The 24,049-nt window shown below is 42.0% G+C and overlaps 1 protein-coding gene across 1 annotated transcript in view; it reads left to right on the forward strand.

Annotated features, from left to right (window-relative positions):
- The window catches only part of LOC126470466 (zinc finger FYVE domain-containing protein 26), a 370,429-nt gene that overhangs the window by 319,371 nt on the left and 27,009 nt on the right, over positions 1-24,049 (forward strand). Inside the window, exon 32 of the mRNA XM_050098326.1 lies at positions 46-343. Within this exon, the coding sequence (XP_049954283.1) occupies positions 46-343 (298 nt within the window). The remainder of the gene's footprint in view (positions 1-45; positions 344-24,049) is intronic.

Raw genomic sequence — 24,049 nt, forward strand, 5'->3', positions numbered from 1 at the left:
GAAATGTTGCAGAAAGTACAATCCTATTTAATGTCAATCTTCCAGCTCCTCCGAAGAGAAGACTTTCAAATATTCAACCACCAGAGGAGAAAGTGGGACTTCAGCTTGATTCACGAGAGCTTCTGCGTCACATAAAAACGATAGAGAGGCAACTGGAAATAACAAGATTCTTGCACAAGTGTGAGTGTGATGGAAGACCAGTACCACTCATTGTGACAGCTATACTGGGCAGCGGTTCATCACCACCTCTCTTATTTGGCAGTTCTACAGAGCGCTGTCAACTAGCTGCTCTGCTACTGCTTGCAAGTCCTACTATTGAGGAAGTCTTCAGTCTCGCACAAAGGTACAGTGAGCATTGACTACTATCAATCATTTGTTCAGTTAATCTCAGGAAACTTCTGCCTTATAATCCCTGTTAATATGTAATATCTATTTAACAAATTTCTAGGTACAGCATCAACTGTATTCCATTGATGCCCATGACTTCTCAAACTTTGATTTTTCACCCACTTCTATATAAGACAACAATTGGCTGGCACAGTTGTTAGATCAGTTACTGCTGCTAGAATGGCAGGTTATCAAGATTTAAGTGAGTTTGAACGTAGTGTTATAATCAGGGCACAAGTGATGGGGGCATAGCATCTCCGAGGTAGCAATGAAGTGGGGATTTTCCCATACAACCATTTCACAAATGTACCATGAATATCAGGAATCTGGTAAAACATCAAATCTCCAACATTGCTATGGCCGGAAAAGATTCTGCATGAACGGGACCAACAATGACTGCAGAGAATTGTTCAACATGACAAAAGTGCAACCCTTCCACAAATTGCTGCAGATTTCAATGCTGGGTCATCAACAAGTGTCAGCGTGTTAACCACTCAACGAAACATCATTGATATGGGCATTCAGAGCTGAAGGCCCACTTGTGTACCCTTGATGACTGCACGACACAAAGCTTTAGGCCTCGCATTGGCCTGTCAACATCGTCATGGGACTGTTGATGACTGGAAACATGTTGCCTGGTGGGACAAGTCTTGTTTCAAATTGTATTGAGCAGATGGACATGTATGGGTATGGAGACAACCCAATGAATCCATGGACCCTGCATGTCAGCAGGGGACTGTTCAAGCTGGTGGAGGCTCTGTAATGGTTTGAGGTGTGTGCAGTTGGAGTGGTATGGAACCCCTGGTACTTCTAGATACAACTCTGACAGATGATATGTATGTAAGCATACTGTCTGTTCACCTGCATCCATTCATGTCCATTGTGCATTACGGCAGACTTGGGCAATTCCAGCAGGACAATGAAACACCCCACACATCTAGAATTGCTACAGAGTGGCTCCAGGAACACTATTCTGAGTTTAAACACTTCTGCTGGCCACCAAACTCCCGAGACATGAACATTATTGAGCATATCTGGGATGCCTTGCAACGTGCTGTTCAGAAGAGATCTCCACCCATCATACTCTTATGGATTTATGGACAGCCCTGCTGGATTCATGGTGTCAGTTCCCTCCAGAACTACTACAGACATTAGTCGAGTCCATGACATGTCATGTTGCGGCACTTTTGCATGCTCATGGGGGCCCAACATGATATTAGTCAGGTGTACCAGTTTCTTTGGCTCTTCAGTGTATAAACATATTGAGAAAAAGAAACTGCTGCTTCCTTTTCTCAATATGTTTATATCTGTGACTAAGGATTCAAATTTGGAAGATAAGTGTGTTTCAGGACAAGCTGCTGCTTCTTTTTCTCAATATGTTTATATTTCTGACTAAATATTCAAATTTGGAAGATATGTGTGTTTCAGCACAAGTTTAATGTGACCACAATGGGTGATGTTTACGTTGATGATAACTATTGTGTAGTCAAAATCGATCTGCAGTAAATTAAAATTATTTGTGACTGATTGCTGGATTCTTCCATTTATATATCCAACAGTCACTGCAGGTGGGAGTGCTGTGACTGTGAACTCTTGTAATGTTTAGTGGTTTCCTGTCTGGTTGAGGAGAGGGTGGTATGATAGATGGAAGGCCAGTTTCCTCTCACTACAACACAAAATGCACATGTGGTTAAAATACGTTTTATTAGAGGAACCAATTGAATAATTAACCAATTGAGTAATTAACTTCAGCTATGTGCAATCTGAAGTTCTGTGGTTAACAGCAATCAAAACAGCTATATACAATGACTGATGTTTCCTCACAGCTAGTTAAGGTGCGAGGCAACAGCTATCACTGTCGAAGACTAGAGCATAATGTGACATATTGAGGTTCAATGCGAACTGAGTCCTGATGAGATGTACTGGGATACTGAGTGAGAAACTGAGCCAGCTCAGTCAGCAGTGGCAGACTATGTGCACACTGTCCAGGGGGCATTATCAGCACGTAGCGTGGGGGTGTGTCTTGTTGTCATAGGCACGCTTAGTTCAGTGCCTGCATTACAATGTTTCCTAGTGCCAACTGGTGTCCTGGCAAAGGTGTACACCAGCGCAGGGAGTCCTATGGATTCCAACAGAAATGTTGAGAAAATCCATAAATGATGTCTGCTTAGAGTAAACTACTTATGTTGTTGAAAGTGTGGAACATAATGTAAAAGATTTCAAAGCCATGTCAACATGCACAGATTCTTACTTGTGTATATCACTAACGATTCCAAATATTCCAATGTATGTCTTAGATTTCAGGTGTGCAGCTGTTTAGAATCCCCCTTTCTTGAACTAAGATTTAGGCTGTATATCTTCAGGCCATCTTCCAAGTGAGGTAGTATATGGCTGAAATATCTGTTCAGTTAATGGAGTATCTACAAGATTGAAATCTAGTGGATAAGTGAAGATGCCACAAAAATAGGAAGATGCACATTTTACAACAGTTACATATCTTGTGAACTGATTTTTGGGCTTTCACAACTGTCATCTGGCTGATTATCACAATCAAAAATAATATCAAGATGCTGAACAACTTTGAGATAGATATTCCATACAAAAGTTGTGTTGCAAAGCCACAGAGTAGTAGCCATATTTGAAAATGCAGATGTGATATAGCAGAACATTATATGAATGTGAATGTACTGTGGTGGGAAGAGGGGAGGGTGGTTGCACAGAGTGAACCAAATTTAGTTATATGCTCCAATACTGACAACGAAGTCAAAATTAATAACTGAGAACTTATATACAAACCGTAAGTAATATAACTGAATAAAATATTAGTCTCTCCCTTAAAAGAGAACACTAGTCACTTTGGAGTGACTTAGATGGTGTAGAATTGGTACTGCCTGGTCATGTAACTCTCCACTGACATAAGTCAAAAAATTGAAATGGTATGTATGTGGGGTCAGTTATATGGAATCAGCTCAGTGAGATTGTTCAATGCAGAGGTACATCAGAATGCTATTCTGTTTAGACCCATCCATGACCACTCTCTGAATGAAGCTGTCCTAATTGATTGTGTGTCGACACTGACTGTCTGACGTGTCTGTGGAATAGTGTTCCACTTGTAAATGTGTAACATGGTGTAAAAACAGTGGCTGTAAAAAGATCCTAATCAACACAGAGTGGAGCCGAGTGTCACGCTTTGTCAATGATAATTGATTTAAAACCCAGTAGGAATTACTGCTATCAGTGAGTTCAGGTCCATTTCAACTGGCTTTTGAGCAAACATTGTGAAGGGAACTGTATGCAATGGACATTTCTAGTTGATTATCTTGTAAGGTACCATTATTCACAGCAGTTGGCTGGAAGCATGTAGTATGGTCCAACAAAGAAAAATTTTACCCCTTTTCAAATGATGCAAGGCATTGATTACACTGGTAACTCAATGAGGCATTTCACCCACAGAGTGTGGAGGGTGTAGTTCAGGCCTGAGATGGTTCTGTGATGTTTTGGGGGCATTTTTATACCATGAATTGCACCCACTCAGTCAGGCTATAGTGAAAATGAACCTGGATGGGTTTTTATTTCAACATAGTTGGTAACCAAGTATTTCCAGTTCTTAAACTTTTTCTACATCTAAGTCTATATCTACGTACCTACTCTGCAAGCAACCGTATGGTGTGTGGCAGGCGGCACCCTGTACCACTACTAGGCATTTCATTTCCTGTTGCACTCACATATAGAGTGAGGGAAAACTGACTGTCTGTATGCCTCCATATGAGACCTAATCTCTCTAGTCTTATCTTTATAGTCCTTAAGTGAAATGTATGTTGGCAGCAATAAGATCATTCTGCAGTAAGCCTCAAATGCCATTTCTCTAAATGTTGTCATTAGTAATCCTTGAAAAGAACATTGCACTTCCTGCAGTGATTCCCATTTGAGTTCCCAAAACATCTCTGTAATAATCTAGCAGCCCGCTTTCTGAATTGCTTCGCTGTCTTCCTTTAATCCATTCTGGTGTGGAATCCACACACTCAAACAATACTCAACAGTGGGTCACACTAGTGTCCTAAATGTGGTTTCCTTTATAGATGAACTACGCTTCCCTAAAATTCTCCTAATAAACTGAAGTTGTCCATTTGCATTCCCACTACTGTCCTAACATACTCCTTACATTTCATATTGTTATACAACATTACACCTAGATACTTAATTGATTTCACTACTAATGCTGTATTCGAATATTATGGGTTTCTTTTTCCTAATTCTGCATTCATCACACCAACTAGAAATTTTCTGTAAGTCATCTTGTATCTTCCTGTAGTCACTCAACTTTGACATCATCACTTAGAACACACCAACATCAGCAGAAGACTGCAGATTGCTGCCCATCCTGCCCACCAGATCATTTATGAATACATAAAATAATAGCTGTTCTATCACACTTCCCTAGGGCACTCCTGATGATACCCTTGTCTCTGATGAGCAGTCGCTATATAGGACAACATATAACTTATGAAGCCTTTGAGCCAATCTCATGTCTGGGAAGCTATTCCATACTCTTGTACCTTTATTATCAGTCTGCAGTGGAGCACTGTGTCAAACGCTTTCCAGAAATTTAGAAATGGGAATCTGCTTGTTGCCCTTCATCCTTAGTTCACATTGTATCATGTGAGAAAAGGGCAAGCTGAGTTCTGCATGAGTGATGCTTTCTAAAGCTGTGCTGATTTATAGACATAAGCTTCTCAGTCTCAGCAGAATTTTTTGTATTTAAACTGAAAAATGTTCAAGGATTCTGCACTACACCAATGTTAGGGATACTCCAGCTCTCAGCTGTGATAAGAGTCTGTCTACAGAGCGGCAAGTTAAGTCTCTATCCTTTTCTTTGTATTCAATGTAGAGTATTTATTAAATTTCATGCATATCCCTCTGTTAAGAGGCTTAATCTGAGGTTTTTGTAAGTGTGAATTCATTAAGTCTGTAGTGCATTAGGTGCTCATTTGTTTTCTTTTGAAAACAACCATCCATTCATTTAGTAAGCCAGCCAGTCAGGCTCCAGCTCTCAGCTGTGATATGAGTGCATCTACAGAGTGACAAGGTAAGCATTTATCTTTTTCTGTGTTTTCCATTTAGTATATTTATTAAATTTCATGCTTATTTCTCTGTTTAAGAGTGTTAATCTTGTGTTTTTGTAAGTGTAAATTCATTCAGTCTGTAGCACATTAGTTGCTCATTTGTTTTGTTTTGAAAGCAACCGTCTATTCGTTTAGTAAGCCAGCCAGTCAGGCTCCAGCTGTCGGCTGTGATACAAGTGCATCTACAGAGTGGAAAGTTAAGTGTTTATCCTTTACTGTGTTTTCCATGTAGTGAATTTATTAAATTTTGTGCATGTTTCTCTGTTTAAGAGGGTTAAGCTTGCATTTTTATAAGTGTAAATTCATTCAGTCTTAAGTGCAATAGTTGCTCCCTGAACAGCCTGCTACATAGCTCTCTAACGCATCAGCATCCATTGGTGATACACCAGGTGGGTAGGAAGTTGCATATCTAGGACTGACTGCTGTTATAGTTCACTTCTTCAGTTAGTTTTGCTAGAATGGATACGATGTGTGCATGCTGTGTGCAGACGCAGAAGGAGCTGGCCACAGTTTGCAAACAGCTGAATGTGCTGTTGGCTACAATCAGTCACTTTCAAGCTGCTGCCTCGGGGTGTAGCAGTGGTGGAGAATATGGCGCATCACATGGGACACCTCAGGTGCCACTTGTTTCACCCACAGGCTCTGTTTCTGAGGCACTTCCTAGTGCTCCCGATGCGGTGGATCCGCCCTCACAGCAGGGTGAGTGGCAGGTGGTAACATGTTCACATCGCTCTAGGTGGAGGGCCAATGTGGAGATTAGCTGCCTGGCCTTGCCCATTCACCCTGTGAGTGGACAATTGGCCTCTTCTTCTGCATGGTCCAAGCAGGCACACAGGGAGTTTTACAGTTTACAGAGAGCTCCATTGTGAGGTGCATTACGGAGTCCCTTAGGCATATAGAGTTCAGGGCTGGAAAGAAAGCCAATGTGCAATTGGTATGTCTGTTGGGGGCGACATCTGAGATGTGGAGGCTACCTTGCTGGTGGCTATCAAGCATGCAGGGTGCAGTCATCTACAAATTGTGGCTCACATCAGCACCAACAGCGCATGTTGCATGGGTTCTGAGGTGATTCTCACTTTGTATGGGTGGCTGGTGGAGGTGGTGAAGACTGCTGGCCTCGCCTACGGGGTGCAAGTGGAGCTCGTAATTTGCAGCATCGTTCCCAGAGATCATGGGGTCCTTTGGTTTGGAGCCGAGTGGAGGGTCTCCACCAAAGGCTTCATCAACTCTGTGACCATCTTGGCTGGAGATTTCTAGACCTACATTATCATGTGGGGATTTGCAGGACTCCCCTTGATAGGTCAGGTGTGCTCTACACAAAGGAAGTAGGTACTCGGGTAGAAGAGTACTTGTGGAGTGTACTTGAGGGTTTTCTATGCTAGGCATAGTTTGAGGTGCTCTGATGACCACTCGCCAGTTGATTCACAGCAATGGAAGTCAAACGGCGTTCAGAATAAAGAGACTTTGACTGTCACAGTTTTGCCAGTAAACTGTCAAAGTGTTTGTAATAAAGTTCCCAAATTTACTGCCCTCCAGGAAAGTTCTCCAATTCAAATTGTTCTTGGGACTGAGAGTTGGCTGAAACTCGAAGTGGAAAGCTCTGAGACATTTAGCGAGTCATGGTATGTATATCGGCAAGACAGATTAGAGGCCATAGGAGGGGGAATTTTCATTGCAATAGACAAAATATTGTCTCTGTTGAGATCAAAGTTGAGTGTGATAGTGAAGTCCTCCGGTCACATATAACAGGTGTAGATGAAACTATGTTAATTGTTGGATGTTTTTACCAGCCACCCAATTCCGCTGTAGCAGTTCTAGAGTCTATCAAAGAAAGTCTACAGTCAATAGTGTATAAATACTCAAATCATGCAATACTAGTTGGAGGTGACTTTTACCTGCCAAGTATAGATAGGGACGTCTATGGATTCATTGCAGGGGTACTAACAGGAAGTCATGCAAAATACTTCTGAACATGTTTTCTGAAAACTGACTTGAGCAGCTAGCTTGGCAGTCCACATGCAATAGGAGTATCTTAGACCTTGTAGGTACAAATAGCCTGTACCTTATCAACAATGTCAGTGTAGAAATGGGGATAAGCAATCATGATGTCATTATAGCAACCATGATTATAAAAGTTAATAAGTCAGTCAAGTAGGCTAGGAGAGTGTTTCTGTTCGATAGAGCAGATAAGCAGTTATCATCATCTTACTCAGACAGTGAATTGGCATCACTTAGTACCAGTAAGATGGATGTAGAGGAATTATGGACAGAGTTTAAGTGGTCTGGAGATTTATGTGCTTAGTAAGTGGATAAAAGATGGGAAAGACACACCATGGTTTAATAATGAAATTTGTTAGATGCTGAGGAAGCAGAGTCTGTTGCACTCTAGGCTTGAAACAGGATGCACAAACAATGACAGGCAAGGCTTAGTAGAGATGCATGTGTCTGTGAAAAGATCTATGTGCAAAACATATAACAGCTACCCCTGTCACACCTTAGCAGAATATCTGGCAGACAGCCTGAGAAAATTCTGATCATATGTAAAATCGCTAAGTGGGTCTAAGGCTTCCATTCAGTCCCTTGTTGACCTGTCGGGTGTGGCAGTTGAAGATGGCAAAAGAAAAGCTGAAGTTTTAAATTTCACATTCAAGAAATCATTCATGCACAATAACCATTCAAACATGATGGTGACCATCAGAGAGACTCTCATATGGACAACATAGAAATAAGCATACCTGGTCTAAAGAACCAACTTAGATTTGAAAACAAATAAATCACCAGGTCTGGATGGAATCCCAGTTTGATTTTACAAAGAGTACTCTATGGCATTGACCTCTTACCTTGCTTGTATTTATTGTGAATCTCTCATGGTAGCACAAAGTTCCAAGTGAATGGAAAAAAATGCAGATGACTCCAGTATATATGAAAGGCAAAAGAGCAGACCCCAAAATTACAGGCCAATGTCCCTAACTTCTGTTTTCTGCAGAATCCTTGAACACATTCTTATAATAAGCTTTCTTGAGGCTAAGAAGCTTATGTCCTTGAATCAGCATGGTTTTAGAAAGCATCGGTCATGTGAAACTCAGCTTGCCCTTTTCTCACATGATATACTGAGAACTATGGATGAAGGGCAACAGGCACATTTCATATTTATAGATTTTCAGAAAGCGTATGACATGTCCCATTGCAGGCTGTTAATTAAGGTGCGAGCTTATGGAATAAGTTTACAGATATGCAAGTGGCCTGAAGACTTCTTAAGTGATGGAACCCAGTATGTTGTCTTCAATGGGGAGTGTTCACCAGAGACAAGGGTATCGTCAGGAGTGATGCTGTGGTGTACAGTAAGGTGTCAAAGTTGTATCACTGTAGGAAGGTACAAGATGACTTAGACAAAATTTCCAGTTGGTGTGATGAATGGCAGCTAGCCCTAAATTTCAAAAAATGCAAGTTAATGCACATGAGTGGAGTAACAAATGTGTAATGTTCGGATACAGTATTACTAGTGTCCAGCTTGGCACAGTCAAGTTGTCTAAATATCTGGGTGTAATGCTACAAAGTGACATGAGGTAGAATGAGCATGTGAAAACTGTGGTAGGGAAGGAAAATGGTTGACATCCATTTATTGGGAAAATTTTAGGAAAGGAGACTGCATATGGGACACTGCTGCAACCTATTCTTGAATACTGCTTGGTTGTTTGGGATCTTTACTGGGTCAATTTGAAGGAAGAAATTGAAGCAATTCAGTGGAAGGCTGCTAGATTTGTTACCAGTAGGTTCAAACAAAACATAAGTGTTACAGAGATGCTTCGGTAACTCAAATGCAAATCCCCAGAGAGAAGGTGACATTCCTTTCAGGAAACACTATTGAGAAAATTTAGAGAACCGGCATTTAAAGCTGACTGTTGAGCGATTCTGCTGCTGCCAACATACATCATGCATAAGGACCACGCAGATAATATACCAGAAATCAGGGCTCATACGGAGGTGTACAGACAGTCATTTCCCCTTGCTCTATGTGCGAGTGGAACAGGAGGGGAAATGACAAATAGTGGTACAGGTTACCCTCTGCCACACACCTTACGGTGGCTTGCAGAGTATTTATTTAGATGTACATGTAGATACTGATCTGCAATTTTACAATTTTGTGAGTCTGTTCTTTTACCCTTCGTATATACAGGAGTCACCTGCACTTTTTGCAGTCACTTGGGACTTCATGCTTTGCAAGAGATTCACAATAAATGCAACCTAAGTAAAGGGCAATGCTGTTGAGTACTCTTTGTAAAACTGAATTGGGATTCCATCAGGTCCTGGTGACTTACTTGTTCTCAACGCTTTCAGTTATTCTCTACACCAGGGGTGCTACTACATCCTCCACACAGAAGTCTGTGCAGTGGTCAAATAGTGGCATCTCTGTATGATTCTCCTGTGTGAACAATTTTTTAAATGCAAAATTTAAAACTTCGGCTTTACTTTTGCTATCTTCTACTGCAACACTAGACTGGTCAATGAGTACCTGGATAAAAGCCTTAGATCCACTTAGTGATGTTACCTAGGACCAGAATTTTCTTGGAATGCTAATTAAATCAAGACCCTAAGCTGTCGACAGCTGTTGATATACGTCAATGGGGACAGTGTGCTCCAGCCGGGACTTGAACCTGGGATGTCCTGCTTACATGGCAGACGCTCTATCCATCTGAGCCACTGAGGGCACAGAGTATAGTGCGACTACAGGGATTTATTCCTGGCACGCTCGTTGTGAGACCCACATTCCCAACTCAATGTCCACACAATACATTTGTAGTGCCCTTGCCCATTAAACTCATTACTCACAGCAGACAATCTTACCGAGTCTTGTAAGAGTTCGGGCAATACATGTGCATCCAGCATAGAAGAAGAAGGTCAATGGCCAGTTAGCCTTAACTATATGAAGATGGTAACTGTTTCTTTGAACATGTCCGAAAGAACAGATACCACCTTCATATATTCGTATAGAATTTTCTTGGGTTCTCAGCAAGATCTATCAGTAAGGTTTGATGCTGGTAGTTGTTGTAAGCTGTGCGTGTCAATCCTTTTACAGAAACACTAATTTCTATTAACTTTTCGTATTGTCACTTCTTTATGATGATTCTGATGTGGGCATTCCAGTCTTCCAAGATTGTGAGATGACAACAGCCACGTTCACAGGGCTGCACACACATATGCGCACCTCCGCCCCACCCCTTGCCTGACACCCCCCCACCCCCCCACCACCACCACCACAAACACAGAGAGAGAGAGAGAGAGAGAGAGAGAGAGAGAGAGAGAGAGAGAGAGAGAGAGATTCCGGATTTGATGACCATTGAACCACTGTATAGCACCATGACTGGCCCACTAAATCACCCAGCCTTAATACTTAGAAAATGTGTGTGACTACTTGAAAATAGCAGGTGAAATGTGACAATCAACATTCCTGCTATTTGGTAGATTTATGGGATCTAATCAAGAATCAGTGTCTTTAGCTTAATATGGTATACCTGAAAATATTGGTGGGCTCTCTTCCACACTGAATTGAGGCCATTAACAAGGCTAGACATGGTAGTACACAACATTAACATCAACTATGCTGGGAATGTTTAATATTTTGCCTGGTATGCTTACAAATTTAGAATACATTAAAAAATATAACTCTGTGAAACAAAATGTAGGAGTAGGGTGGGATACACAATGTGGGAAATGTAGAGAAACGAGAAGATAGAGGAACATTGTGCTGAACTTTAAGTAAATGTTAGCTAAGTGTGAGATATTTATTAATTTTAAGTGATTCATTTCAAGTTAGCCCTTTCCCTTAGTTTGATAATTAAATTTTCCATTAAAGACTTTCTTGTTATTTTAAAATTTAATGAAAGATTTAGTAACTGTTGTAACTCCATATGACTGTTACGATGTCATTTCTTGCACGGAAGAACCCATAGGGAGGAGGGTGGGACAGTTAACACTCACCACACCTGTAGCATTTGATAAGCTACACATCTGCTCTTGGGGTCATGCTAAATGGTGAGTACCTGAAGACACTAGGCCTGTGTTCTGTGGGTACATGTTTTGTGAACCCAATATTCCTGAAGCAACTAGGGTCAGTGGCCCTAGCTTGTGTTTCTGTAAACTCTGGCCGTGCTGCTGTGGCAGTTGTTTGATGGAATGTTGTGTATCACGAAAATGGGGATATTGTCATATATGTCTTGATCATGAGGTTGGTGCTGACCTCTATAAAATCTATGTAAAGGAAGTGTCAAGCTAAAGGTGTGGAGCAGACTTTTACTTCCCTAGTTTCATATGGGATTTCAGTAGAGACCACAGTTTCTATAACCACTAGAGCAGCTTCCTACCTTTTTAATAGCATGACATGTTACAGTCAAGAAAATACCTCAATAATGATCGACATTTTGACCCCTTTGCTGGGATCTTCCTCAGGATCTTCTGCTGTCCACTACTGCTAGAACACTGTTACAGCAGCAGTGGACACCAGAAGATCCTGAGGAAGATCCAAGCAGAGGGGTTGAAACATCGATCATTTTAGAAGAAACACAACACGGCCTAATAACCCACAAGATTTTAAATTAAGTGACAATGGCCACAAAAGCCTGCAGACTTACATATTACTGTACATGTTTTCTTTGGTCTTGGGAGGTACTCCATTTTTGTTCTGGACTTCAATTATCACACATCATTTGAACCATAAACTGTCTGTGGAATTGTCTTACTTCCTGTTACTTCTAATGTTACCACAATTTCAAATGAAATGATTGAAGTAATGTTCAAAAAATTAACTGATAAATAACACACATGTAGGTCTTCAGGAGAAGCAAGTGATTTTGATTGCATACTATGTTCTTCATATTTCATATTTTTGAGATTAAAAACTTTAATTTGATTCCACATTACTATGAAAGTCAGGACCCTACATAAAGACATATGGTATTAGCAAGCATATATGAAGAAATTGTAAAGAAAATTAATTCAGTTTTATCTTCATTGTTAACACTCAGCCATACTGCAAAGGCATCTGCTAGTTATTACGGATATTGAATGAGTTGCAAATTAGAGCAAATAGTAACTATGAACAATTTATTGTGTCAGAGAAGCTATCAATGGAAATTGAAATTCACTTTACAAAATACAAATAAATGGAAATGGCGTGTGGCTAGGGCCTCCAGTCGGGTAGACCTGTCGCCTAGTGCAAGTCTTTTGAGTTGACACCACTTCGGCAACTTGCGTGTCGATGGGGATGAGATGATGATGATAGAGACAACACAACACCCAGTCCCTGGGCGGAGAAATTCTCCGACCCAGGCAGGAATGAACCCGGGCCCCTTGGAATGACAGTCCATCACACTGACCACTCAGCTATTGAGGTGGACTACAAAGTACAATTGCATTGTGTCATGTTACCTGTTTACTGATGTGCCATCAACCTAGGATGTGTGTCCACCATGTTTCATATGCACTGTCTGCTACAGCTACAGCAAGGATGTACACTTCTTGAGTTGCATGATGAGCTACATATTTGCCAATTTTCAACAATTTTTAGAAAATGTTTGCAATGTGTCTAGCAGCTAAAATTATGACATTGTTTTTTTCTGTGTGTTCTTCCTGAATAAAATATTTCAGGGTAGGTTTGAACATGTTGTACTCGACTGTTCCCTTGTTAGATTAGCAAACCCTTTGGCTTCACAGTTGTTTTGAACAAACTCTCTCCATGGCTGGAAATCCTGTTCACATACTGCATATAAAGCACTTCTTTATTTAACAATATAGTATTTGTTGATTGCCTCACTGTGGACTTGGATTTTGATTTGGACACAACTGGGACTATTTATACATTATTTATGATGAATTTGGAACCAAGTCTGTGCTACATGTCCCTACCATCTATTATTGATGCCCAGTCACTATGGACAACAAATGAATATTGTAGCAGCCAGACTGCAGTTGAGTCAGTGCCAGAAATAGCATGATCAAACTTAAACCTGTGGTGCACTTGTCCGCTGCCATGAACATCTGTTAATGTTGCTTCTTTGGCATTTTCTTCAATCAGTCCTGAGGCTGCAGATGCACATAGCCCTCTGCAGTGGGCACCCCTACTGATGCTGTGACTTGCATGCATTTACACTCTTAGGACTGATTGAAAATGCTAAAGGAGCAACCATAACAGCTGTCCACTGCAGTTGTGGCTTGCTTTTTGGCAGGAAAAATCTGGTCAGGCACACAGATGTATCCACTTACCACAGAGAGGTGGGGGGGATAAATATAATATAAGAATCTTCAATTGTTAATGAAACAAGGTAAGTGAGAAAGTCTTTAACATCGTGTTAGAATATTAATATCACAGCCATAGGTTGTTCCACACAATGTTTGTGCTTTATTAATTGGAAAAGATTCACTGCCTTGGACGGATACAGAGTTCAGCCAGTCCCTCCAACCACACAGGTTCTGGCTCCTATATTCCCTGCTGCTGTCACCAAAAACAACACACTTTTCACTGGGCTGCAACTTTTCTGTTAACACCATTGACCGAAGCAGCTGTCACAGCCACAGTGCCACCTCCTATGTTGCTCAAGATTTGACAAAGGTACCTACACCTCTAGCTTCCTTCTGTTGTCAGGCCCATTACCTTTAATGACATCACTGACTGTGTGGGTTGATAAAGGGTAGAGGAATACTGTGTCTCCACCAAGTAGTGAGGAAGATATCTCACCAGTGGACATCAGTACTGAGGTAGTTTTGATTAGTCACCTCCATAGGGGACATAAAATAGATATTGAGCCTCAAAACAGCAGAGGCTGCCATGAGGTGCAATTTGTATGGGCAAACACTTTGGTTCTGTGACCACTTCAAATAAGTGCACACCATGCCCAGATGCACTGCTTTCTGTGTCATTATTGTACTGTGACCACAACCAACCATCTGGTTACATTGGAAACAGCATTTATACAGGCATTTTCAGAGTGCCAGCATCTCATTACAATACTCATTTGACTTTCATAAGGCATTGGCACTAATTGGTGTCATCACATTTACTTTCCATCTATGGCTTCATCAGTTTCTATCCTTGCGATCTTTTCAAGTTAGAGTTAGTACATTACTCAACTCTCCTTAGTTCCAAGAGACTGGATTCCCACAAGGATCCTCGCTGAGGGTTACACTCTTCTTTATCACCAGCAATGGGCTAGTGATCTCCATCAGACCAGTGGTTAACCTCACTATATATGTCAATGAGTTTTGCATTTCGTATAGCTTGCAATCTCTAACCTAGACTGAACACCAGCTGCAAGAAGCAGTCGAAAGCATCTCCACGTAGTCCCTTTCCCATGCTTACTCAGACCCAGAACTCTACTGGAATACCAAGCACTTGGACATTGTTTGCAGCCCAGATTTTTGTGATTCCTCTTGGATAGAAAGCTGACATGGCTGCCCCTTATTCATAAACTTAAGACCAGCTGCGTGAAAAAGTTAACAGTCTCTGCTTCCTTGCCCAGTTGTTTTGGGTGCAGATTGCCGTATGTTGCTCTATATTTACTGGACCAGGTCTTGTCCTGACTGAACTGTTTTACAAAATTGTTAAGGCTTTCGTGGCCACTTGTTGACAAACTGCCTATTGGCTTCTGTCTCGGGTTCTTCAGCCGACGTTCATCTAATGATTTTTCTGACGTTTCGCCAGCACGAGTGGCTGGCATTGTCAAAGCTTCACCCTCCATTGCCGGTGGTGAACTGGAGGCGAGCTCGCGGCCGCAGACTATATGTACCTGGCGCGCCAACGTCCGAGGGCTTCTCCGCGGTCATTTCCGGTGTGGTTCTCCTCTTGCTACCTGCGACGGTCGTTCGCTGCAGTACGGGCAGCCAGGATCCATTTACCTTAAGGCTTTCCTCTTTCTTGTTGAAACTGTTCGCGTGTTTTTGGATTTCTACAGCTTCTCTGAACAAGCGTGTGTGATAGTGCTTCTCTACAGCCAGAACTTCCGTGTCGGCGAATTTTATTACGTGGTCGGTCTCATTCAGTGCACGCTCTGCCACGGCCGATTTCTCCACCTGCCCCAACCTGCAATGTCGCTTATGCTCTTTGATCCTGGTGTTAATTGATCGTCCAGTCATTCCGACATAAACTTTTCCGCATGTGCATGGTATACGGTATATTCCCGACATTGCAAGTGGGTCTCTTTTCTCCTTCACCGATCTAAGACACTCTTTGACCTCCCTTGTCAGTTTGATCGTCTTTACGCCGTGTTTGCGCAATATACGGCTGATTCTAGCCGTCGCTCTGGGAATGTATGGCAGAAAGGCTGTACCCGACATTTCTTTTTCTGGTTCCTTACTTCGCCGAGTGTTTGGGACCAGCACATCTAGAAATGGCAGTTTCTTGTCCTTTTCAACTTCCATGGTAAATGTTATGTTGGCATGGAGGCTGTTCAAGTGTCTCAGGAATTCACTGAGCTGTTCTTCACCATGGCTCCACACCACGAAAGTATCATCGACGTACCTGTACCACACCTTAGGTTTGCAAGTCGCCGAGTCCAGTGCCTGTGCTTCGAATTGTTCCATTAAGAAGTTGGTCACCACTGGACTGAGAGGACTACCCATGGTGACACCTTCCAGCTGTTTGTAGAAATCGCCATTCCACGTGAAATAGCTCGTGGTGAGACATGCATGGAAGAGCTTTTTGATGTCTTGCGGGAACATGGAACCGATGTGCTCCAGAGCGTCACTGAGTGGCACTTTCGCAAATAACGAAACAACATCAAAACTGACCAGGATGTCATTTGGCGCAAGTTTCAGTTTCTTCAGCTTCTCAATGAAATGTCCCGAGTCCTTAATGTATGTGTCGGTCTTACCCACGTGTGGCGGGAGCAGAGAGGCGAAGTGTTTCGCCAGTTTATACGTTGGTGAGTCAGGAGTGCTAACGATCGGTCTCAGTGGAACGTTGTTCTTATGGATCTTGGGTAATCCATACAGCCGAGGCGGTAGGGCTTCTGTGTTGCGCAGGCTTCTCTGTATGTCCACCGGCTGGCGAAACGTCAGAAAAATCATTAGATGAACGTCGGTCGAAGAACCCGAGACAGAAGCCAATAGGCAGTTTGTCAACAAGTGCCCAAGAAAGCCTTAACAATTTGTATTACGCCTCTACGGGGAGGAGATTTGCAGATTGTACCGACGCCTTGACCAACGACGGAAGAAGAAAGCGTGACTGATGTCCTCTCTTGCCTTTCTGTCATGGTGCCGAGATGAATGTGCTACACCGAAGTTCTTGAGATGCAAGTGCCTATTCACCACCGCCTAAGCACATCGTATCTACGACAGAATGGAACGAGCTTTCCTTCGTGAGCGAATACATACAACACGGAGAGACTTGGCAAGAACGGATCAGGAACTTCTGGACATTTTCTATCAACTAAGTAGCAGAATGCATCGAGACGACTGGGACAAGATCGACAGCATCACTCACAGGAGCATGCAGAACGAACTCGAGCGCTGGACCGAGTGGCAAAAGAAAAAGTTGAAAGATCCCGGAAGCAGACCGACAAGGCGATTCCCGACATGTCACACACAGTGGTCAACCTCACTGAACGACAATTGACCGAAGAGGAAGTGTCTGTTCTTCTATAAGGAGGGAGTTTCGCTATCATCCCGAGAACTATACCTATGGGGGACATCATTGCCAACACCGAAGCAGCCATTCGGACCCTTCCTTGTGAAAGGGCAGAGGAAATACACACTGAAACAGCCAGGATACTGCGCCGAGCAAAACCGCCAGCTTGCAACCTGAAGAAAGAAGAGGTACAAACCATTAAGAATCTCAACGCCGACAAGAGTATATTGGTACTGCCTGCCGATAAGGGGAATGCGACTGTCGTAATGAAGACCGAAGATTATGAGCAAAAGATCCGAGACCTATTAGATCCGACGACATACCAAAAACTAAGCGCAGATCTGACGCAGCGTATCACTCGGAATACGAATCGATTAATCAAGGCGTCTTCTCTGCCGGTGGACATACAGAGAAACCTGCGCAACACAGAAGCCCTACCGCCTCGACTGTATGGATTACCCAAGATCCATAAGAACAATGTTCCACTGAGACCGATCGTTAGCGCTCCTGGCTCACCAACGTATAAACTGGCGAAACACTCGGCCTCTCTGCTCCAGCCACACGTGGGGGAGACCGACACATACATAAAGGACTCGGGACATTTCATTGAGAAGCTGAAGAAACTGGAACTTGCGCCAAACGACATCCTGATCAGTTTTGATGTTGTTTCGTTATTTACGAAAGTGCCACTCAGTGACGCTCTGGAGCACATCGGTTCCATGTTCCCGCAAGACATCAAAAAGCTCTTCCATGCATGTCTCACCACGAGCTATTTCACGTGGAATGGAGATTTCTACGAACAGCTGGAAGGTGTCGCCATGGGTAGTCCTCTCAGTCCAGTGGTGGCCAACTTCTTCAAGGAACAATTCGAAGCACAGGCACTGGACTCGGCGACTTGCAAACCTAAGGTGTGGTACAGGTACGTCGATGATACTTTCGTGGTGTGGAGCCATGGTGAAGAACAGCTCGGTGAATTCCTGAGACACTTGAACAGCCTCCATGCCAACATAAAGTTTACCATGGAAGTAGAAAAGGACAAGAAACTGCCATTTCTAGATGTGCTGGTCACAAGGGACGGTGAAAACCTGGGACACAGCGTGTATCGGAAACCGACTCACACGGACCGATACCTGCACAATCTGTCAAACCACCACCCGAGCCAGAAAAGAGACATGATTAGTATGCTCGTAACGAGAGCAGGACGAATATATGAGCCTCAACACCTCAAACGAGAAATGCAACACCTGGAAACTGTTCTGCGGAGCAATTGGTACTCCACAAATTACATTAGAAGTGTAACAGAGCCAAACACTCGGCGAAGTAAGGAACCAGAAAAAGAAATGTCGGGTACAGCCTTTCGGCCATACATTCCCAGAGCGACGGCTAGAATCAACCGTATATTGCGCAAACACGGCGTAAAGACGATCAAACTGACAAGGGAGGTCAAAGAGTGTCTTAGATCGGCGAAGGAGAAAAGAGACCCACTTGCAATGTCGGGAATATACTGTATACCATGCACATGCGGAAAAGTTTATGTCGGAATGACTGGACGATCAATTAACACCAGGATCAAAGAGCATAAGGGACATTGCAGGTTGGGGCAGGTGGAGAAATCGGCCGTGGCAGAGCATGCACTGAATGAGACCGACCACGTAATAAAATTCGCCGACACGGAAATTCTGGCTGTAGAGAAGCACTATCACACGCGCTTGTTCAGAGAAGCTGTAGAAATCCAAAAACACGCGAACAGTTTCAACAAGAAAGAGGAAAGCCTTAAGGTAAATGGATCCTGGCTGCCCGTACTGCAGCGAACGACCGTCGCAGGTAGCAAGAGGAGAACCACACCAGAAATGACCGCGGAGAAACCCTCGGACGTTGGCGCGCCAGGTACATATAGTCTGCGGCCGTGAACTGTTTTGCTAGGTTTGTGGCTCAGCATCAGGCCTGGTGGTTAGCAGTAGAGGCTGTCCCTAGGCAATCAGAGGGTGTGGGATGGAACCCTGGTCAGACCACAGAAATTTTCAGCCAGCCTTTAATCTTGCTTTCACTGCTCGGTGTTGTGAGGAGTTGTCAGGAATGGCACATTATTCAGATCCCATGTTAAACTGTGAGTTCCCTTTCCCCAGTTGGATAACTGGGATAGATTAGTAACACACACACTTAGTGACACAAAATTATTACATGCCTCTGCCCCATCTTCAGCTTTGAAATTATATGGGCCAGTACATTACTGTGCAGGAAGACTAGCCACCAGCAACCTCTGGACTACCCCTGTACTCACCAAAACAATAATCTTACCTCTCAGTTCCAATGTTACAAGCTCTTGCTCAGGTACTCAATACCAGAAGGGCGATCACAGTGTCAAGTCCAGATGCTGCCTTTCTATTTTGCCTACTGCCCAGATCCCCCTTCCCCCAACCCTCCCTACCTTCACTGGCCACAACATCCCTTCAGGAGGCATGCAATTTGTCCATCCGCTGGGACCTCGCTGGACAATCTGTGGTCCTGCCCCTATAAGGGAAAGAATTGGACATGAAATCACCACTTTTCCAGAAGATCAAAACTAGGAAACTCATAAAAATGTTACAAGATGACACTGTGACTGAGCTGATAACCTAAGAACATTTCATCAGTTGCTTGTAATTGTTCTCACAAAGTTCTGACAGGAAATGTAAAATAAGTACACTGTCCAAAACAAATCCTGTTGTTGTCTATTGGGAATAAATAAATAATACTGTAAGGAAAAATTATTTACTTTTATCTATCACTCAGTCTTGGTGTGGCACAGAAAGGAGAGAGGTATTCAGGCATACAAACATCTTTTGCCACCTGCCCAGTAATGTAAAGATTTTAATGGAGAATAAAGTTGACTTTGAACACAAACTGAAATTGTATGTGTTTGAAAATTGCTGTTCCTAGAAGACTTTCAGAATGTGTGTGTGTGTGTGTGTGTGTGTGTGTGTGTGTGTGTGTGTTTCCTTAGTTGTCTGCCTCCTCGCAGACCTCCAAGCAAATGTTAAAATTCATAAGCCACACATAAAAGCAGTCTAAGCTTGAACTTACTTAGCACTACATGAAGCATTGATTATGAGGTTCTTGCAGATCTCATAATATCACTCTCCTCGTCATGTCTTCTACTGGTAGACTTTAAAACACATAATGTGCTATGTCTCTCATCTTATACCTGCCCAAGGATTAAATTTTAGTGGTTTCATGATATGTCAGAAACCTTGTATCCTCAACGATGCATTTCATTACAGTTACTGGGACAGGGTCAGATTTCTCTTTCTGGTGTCCAGCACTCATAGTGGGAAGCAACTGATGACCTTCCTGCCAGTGGCCAATATGAACTCTGGGGTCCCCAAAATGAAAATGTGAAGATAGCTCATATGCAGTACAAATTGGATGCTTTAATGCCATTTGGCTGTTTTTCACCATCAAGAAAGTATGCAGGACTGGGTGGATTACTTCTTAAGTTTGATCCACTATGCAGGAGGTAAATCCATTCCAGCGCCCTTTGGTCATTTTGAGAAGAAATCTGTCCCTAGGCAAAGTGAAGAGTTCTGCTGTACAGTATGGGTGAGGCATGCGGCTTGTTGTTGGTTTAAGTGCTGCCCTACTATAACCTTACAGCCTTTCAGGATGCAAGGGCCAAAATTTGACACAAATAATTAAAGAAATCAATAAAAGATCAATGTTTATGGAGTCAGTTTACCTTTCCACCACAACCAGAACATTTTTCACAACAGATTTGTTCTATTACATGCTCTACACCACTTGTCACATTAATTCTCTAGAAACAAAAAATTGTGATTCTGTTACTTCTTTGGCAGCCTGTTGTTTTCTGATGTAGTTCATGATAGATGTATTTGACATTGTCAGCTCTGTTTATGTCTTACTTTATTTGCCATTGATTTTGATGTTACATTCCACCATTTCAGGCTCCTGCCTACAGTAAAAATATCTTTCACATAATTGTACAAAATCCAGTATCAGATTATCTATAGTTGCTTTTAAAATGAGTCATACATTAATTCCATTAAGCTAAATCAATTCCAGTTTTCAAATTTATATGTGACCAACAAAGTGTTGAACCCTTAACACATTGTTGACAGAACCTGATTAGACCTCTGGCAGTGGCAGTCATTCAGGCAAATGGCTCCAGAGTATTTCTCCTGTTCTTGGACCATGCAGACTTAGTGGGTGACATTTTGCCAGTAAGAGCCAAAATGGAAAAATATGCTAAAAAGAAACATCCTGATTGTGTATAAATTGTAATGCAGCTCTTTGTATGCCTGAGCATTTCAAAATATACTGTGTTCAGACAAATAATGTATAAAAATGGTGTGGTGTGGTGTTTATTGAAGTTCTTCCAATGGAAAGAATATTCTGTTATCTTTTGGATGTGCATCCAGAACAGTATTATTTCTTCTTTGAATCTTTACACCCTGTAACACATACAGCCATCTTTGATGTGAGTCACAGACATGATTAAAGCCACAGTATATTGTGTCAAGTGGTTTTGATTTTGTCACTCACTCACCCCCCTCCCCCCCAATTCCCCCACCCCCACCTCCCTTTGAAGGTAGCTTTATATTGGAAGAAGACATGATACTGTCCCAGATGCACACCAGAAAGATAATGACTTCAGATGGTGTGTCACATACCACAACATGTACAAGAGGGGCATCTGAAGGAATAAGACAACAGAAATGTAACATAGAGCCAAGTTAATTGAATTGTTTAATTGTATGATAAAATCTATCATTACAGAGTAGAATCATTATTTGCATTTCTATAGTTTACACATTGCTATTTAGTCTATTCGACTCACTTTGCCTAAATAAGCTAACTTGTATGGGTAATCTTGTATGTATGACACTCCATGAAGCAACCCTGTAATGACAGAATCAGGAAGGGTTGCCAAAAAAAATCCTCTAATTATGCATAGTAGCAGTAAGCATTGTAGAGATGTACAGTGCAAGCCACTTCTGTCAGCCCATTAAGAGGGTCATACACACTGGGAAACTGCTGATTTCACACTAATTGATTGCCAGTTTGAGGTAGAAAACATCTCAGTCATGTACCATCTGCAAACAAACAGTCCCAGAAGTCGTATATAGAAGCCCTCAAGCGGCAAGCAAGGCAGAGTTCCAGTGAGCAGAAGATTTTCAGCAAGCAGAAAAGTTCCAGCACCCTCAGATGAATGAGTCTGTAGCAGATACTATGTGAGTGAGCATTATACATTATTAAGCTTGTAAATTAAGAAGGACCTGCAAAGCTTACCTCTGGACTAGAGTTATTGGTTCCCATCATACATTTGTGTACACGTATGTATGTTGTACGTCACTTTTATTGTGATGAGTACATGTACCTAAGGGTTTGGTTAAAGCTATAGAATCTGGCTCTTTCACGGTTCATACTCTGTAATACTATACGTTACTGTGTGTACCAGAATCTTAACAAAGTTATAGGCTAGGGTGCCCATTTGTTCTGGTAGCTGACACTAGAATCTAGTAAGCCTCCTCTGTGTTAAATTGTAAACTAGTGTCTGTGTTCTTCTGCATATTCATTGCAAACACGTAAAGAAGCAATAAAAAGCAGACTAGTAAGGCAACCAAAGTCTCATTTCCCTATCATCACTGTATCTACATTTTTAGCCTAACACCCAAGTAATGGTGTGTACTGTCTCCAACCACAGAAATGTGAAAAATCTCAGCTTCACTCTGTCGTCATTTCATAACTGTATGCAGCCATTTGTGCACCAAGAAACAAATGACCAAAAATATCACATGACCTCTGATCTGAGTGTGAGCTTTTGAATAAGTATGTTGCGTCTGCCATCAGGTTATGACAACACCTTTGCAACTGAGTATGTAGAGTCATCTTACAGCAGCCATTGGTGTTGGCAGTACACTACAAACATTGGTTCACAGAGGAAATTTAGTTTATTAACCTACTAAATGAACATACTGAGTGTAAGAATAGGCCATTCCTCTGTTCATTTTGGAAAATTTTGTGGGTCTAACGAATCAAACAAATTACCTCACTAGATACCATTATTCAAGGTCCCATTTCTGATGAACATATATGATATCATACTAGCTCATGTCACTCCTTATATTGTAATATGATTTACAGAGATGATACTCTAAGGACACATAGCTTGAGTGTTGACTATGTCCACAACTCATTATGCAACATCAGTTTTTATTGCAAAACCTAGATGAACATGAGCTCCCTACTGTTATCCCTATCACCCTGACCATTATGAAGTAGACTCAACTAATTCAGAATGTCTTATAAACTACTGACAAAGCACTGCCTACACCTGTGAATGCCTGTGTATCTTATTGTTTAATTATAATACATTAATGAAATACTAAATATTTATGCATAATCCCTCTAGGTACATACATATATTTAAACTGAGTAATTCCATACCCATTAATGCTGCTGTGACAGTTAAGTTGTAATGGATTCCAACTTGTCATTGAAAAGGTACAATCACTCTATGTAATTGTGCCCTGATACTCTGCTGTTACAGGTCAATGTGTAATACTTTTCCTTTTGACTCATACAACAACAGTATATCTAGTTATCAAATAATTTTATTCGAGACTTGAAAGGTGTTTTATCGGGGCCAGTTGTGTTTTTGATGGAAAGGCCCATGTAATTACATTATTGTTACTTGTGTAGGTAATATGATGTGTCCACGTGCTATGCTTAAATCCTGGAGGTGAGTCATACTGTCAACTATTATTATTGAGACTCAGTTTCTGTCTGATATATCTAGTAAACTGGAGCCACCATTTAAATAATTGGACCTTATGACAACATGTAATTGCACAAGTTACATTGTACTTAGACATGATATCTACTCCCTTCGTATACACATGGGCACTTCTTGCTATTATGATTG

This window comes from Schistocerca serialis, chromosome 3 (genome assembly GCF_023864345.2).
Source record: "Schistocerca serialis cubense isolate TAMUIC-IGC-003099 chromosome 3, iqSchSeri2.2, whole genome shotgun sequence".
In the NCBI taxonomy this organism is placed as follows: Eukaryota; Metazoa; Arthropoda; class Insecta; order Orthoptera; family Acrididae; genus Schistocerca; species Schistocerca serialis.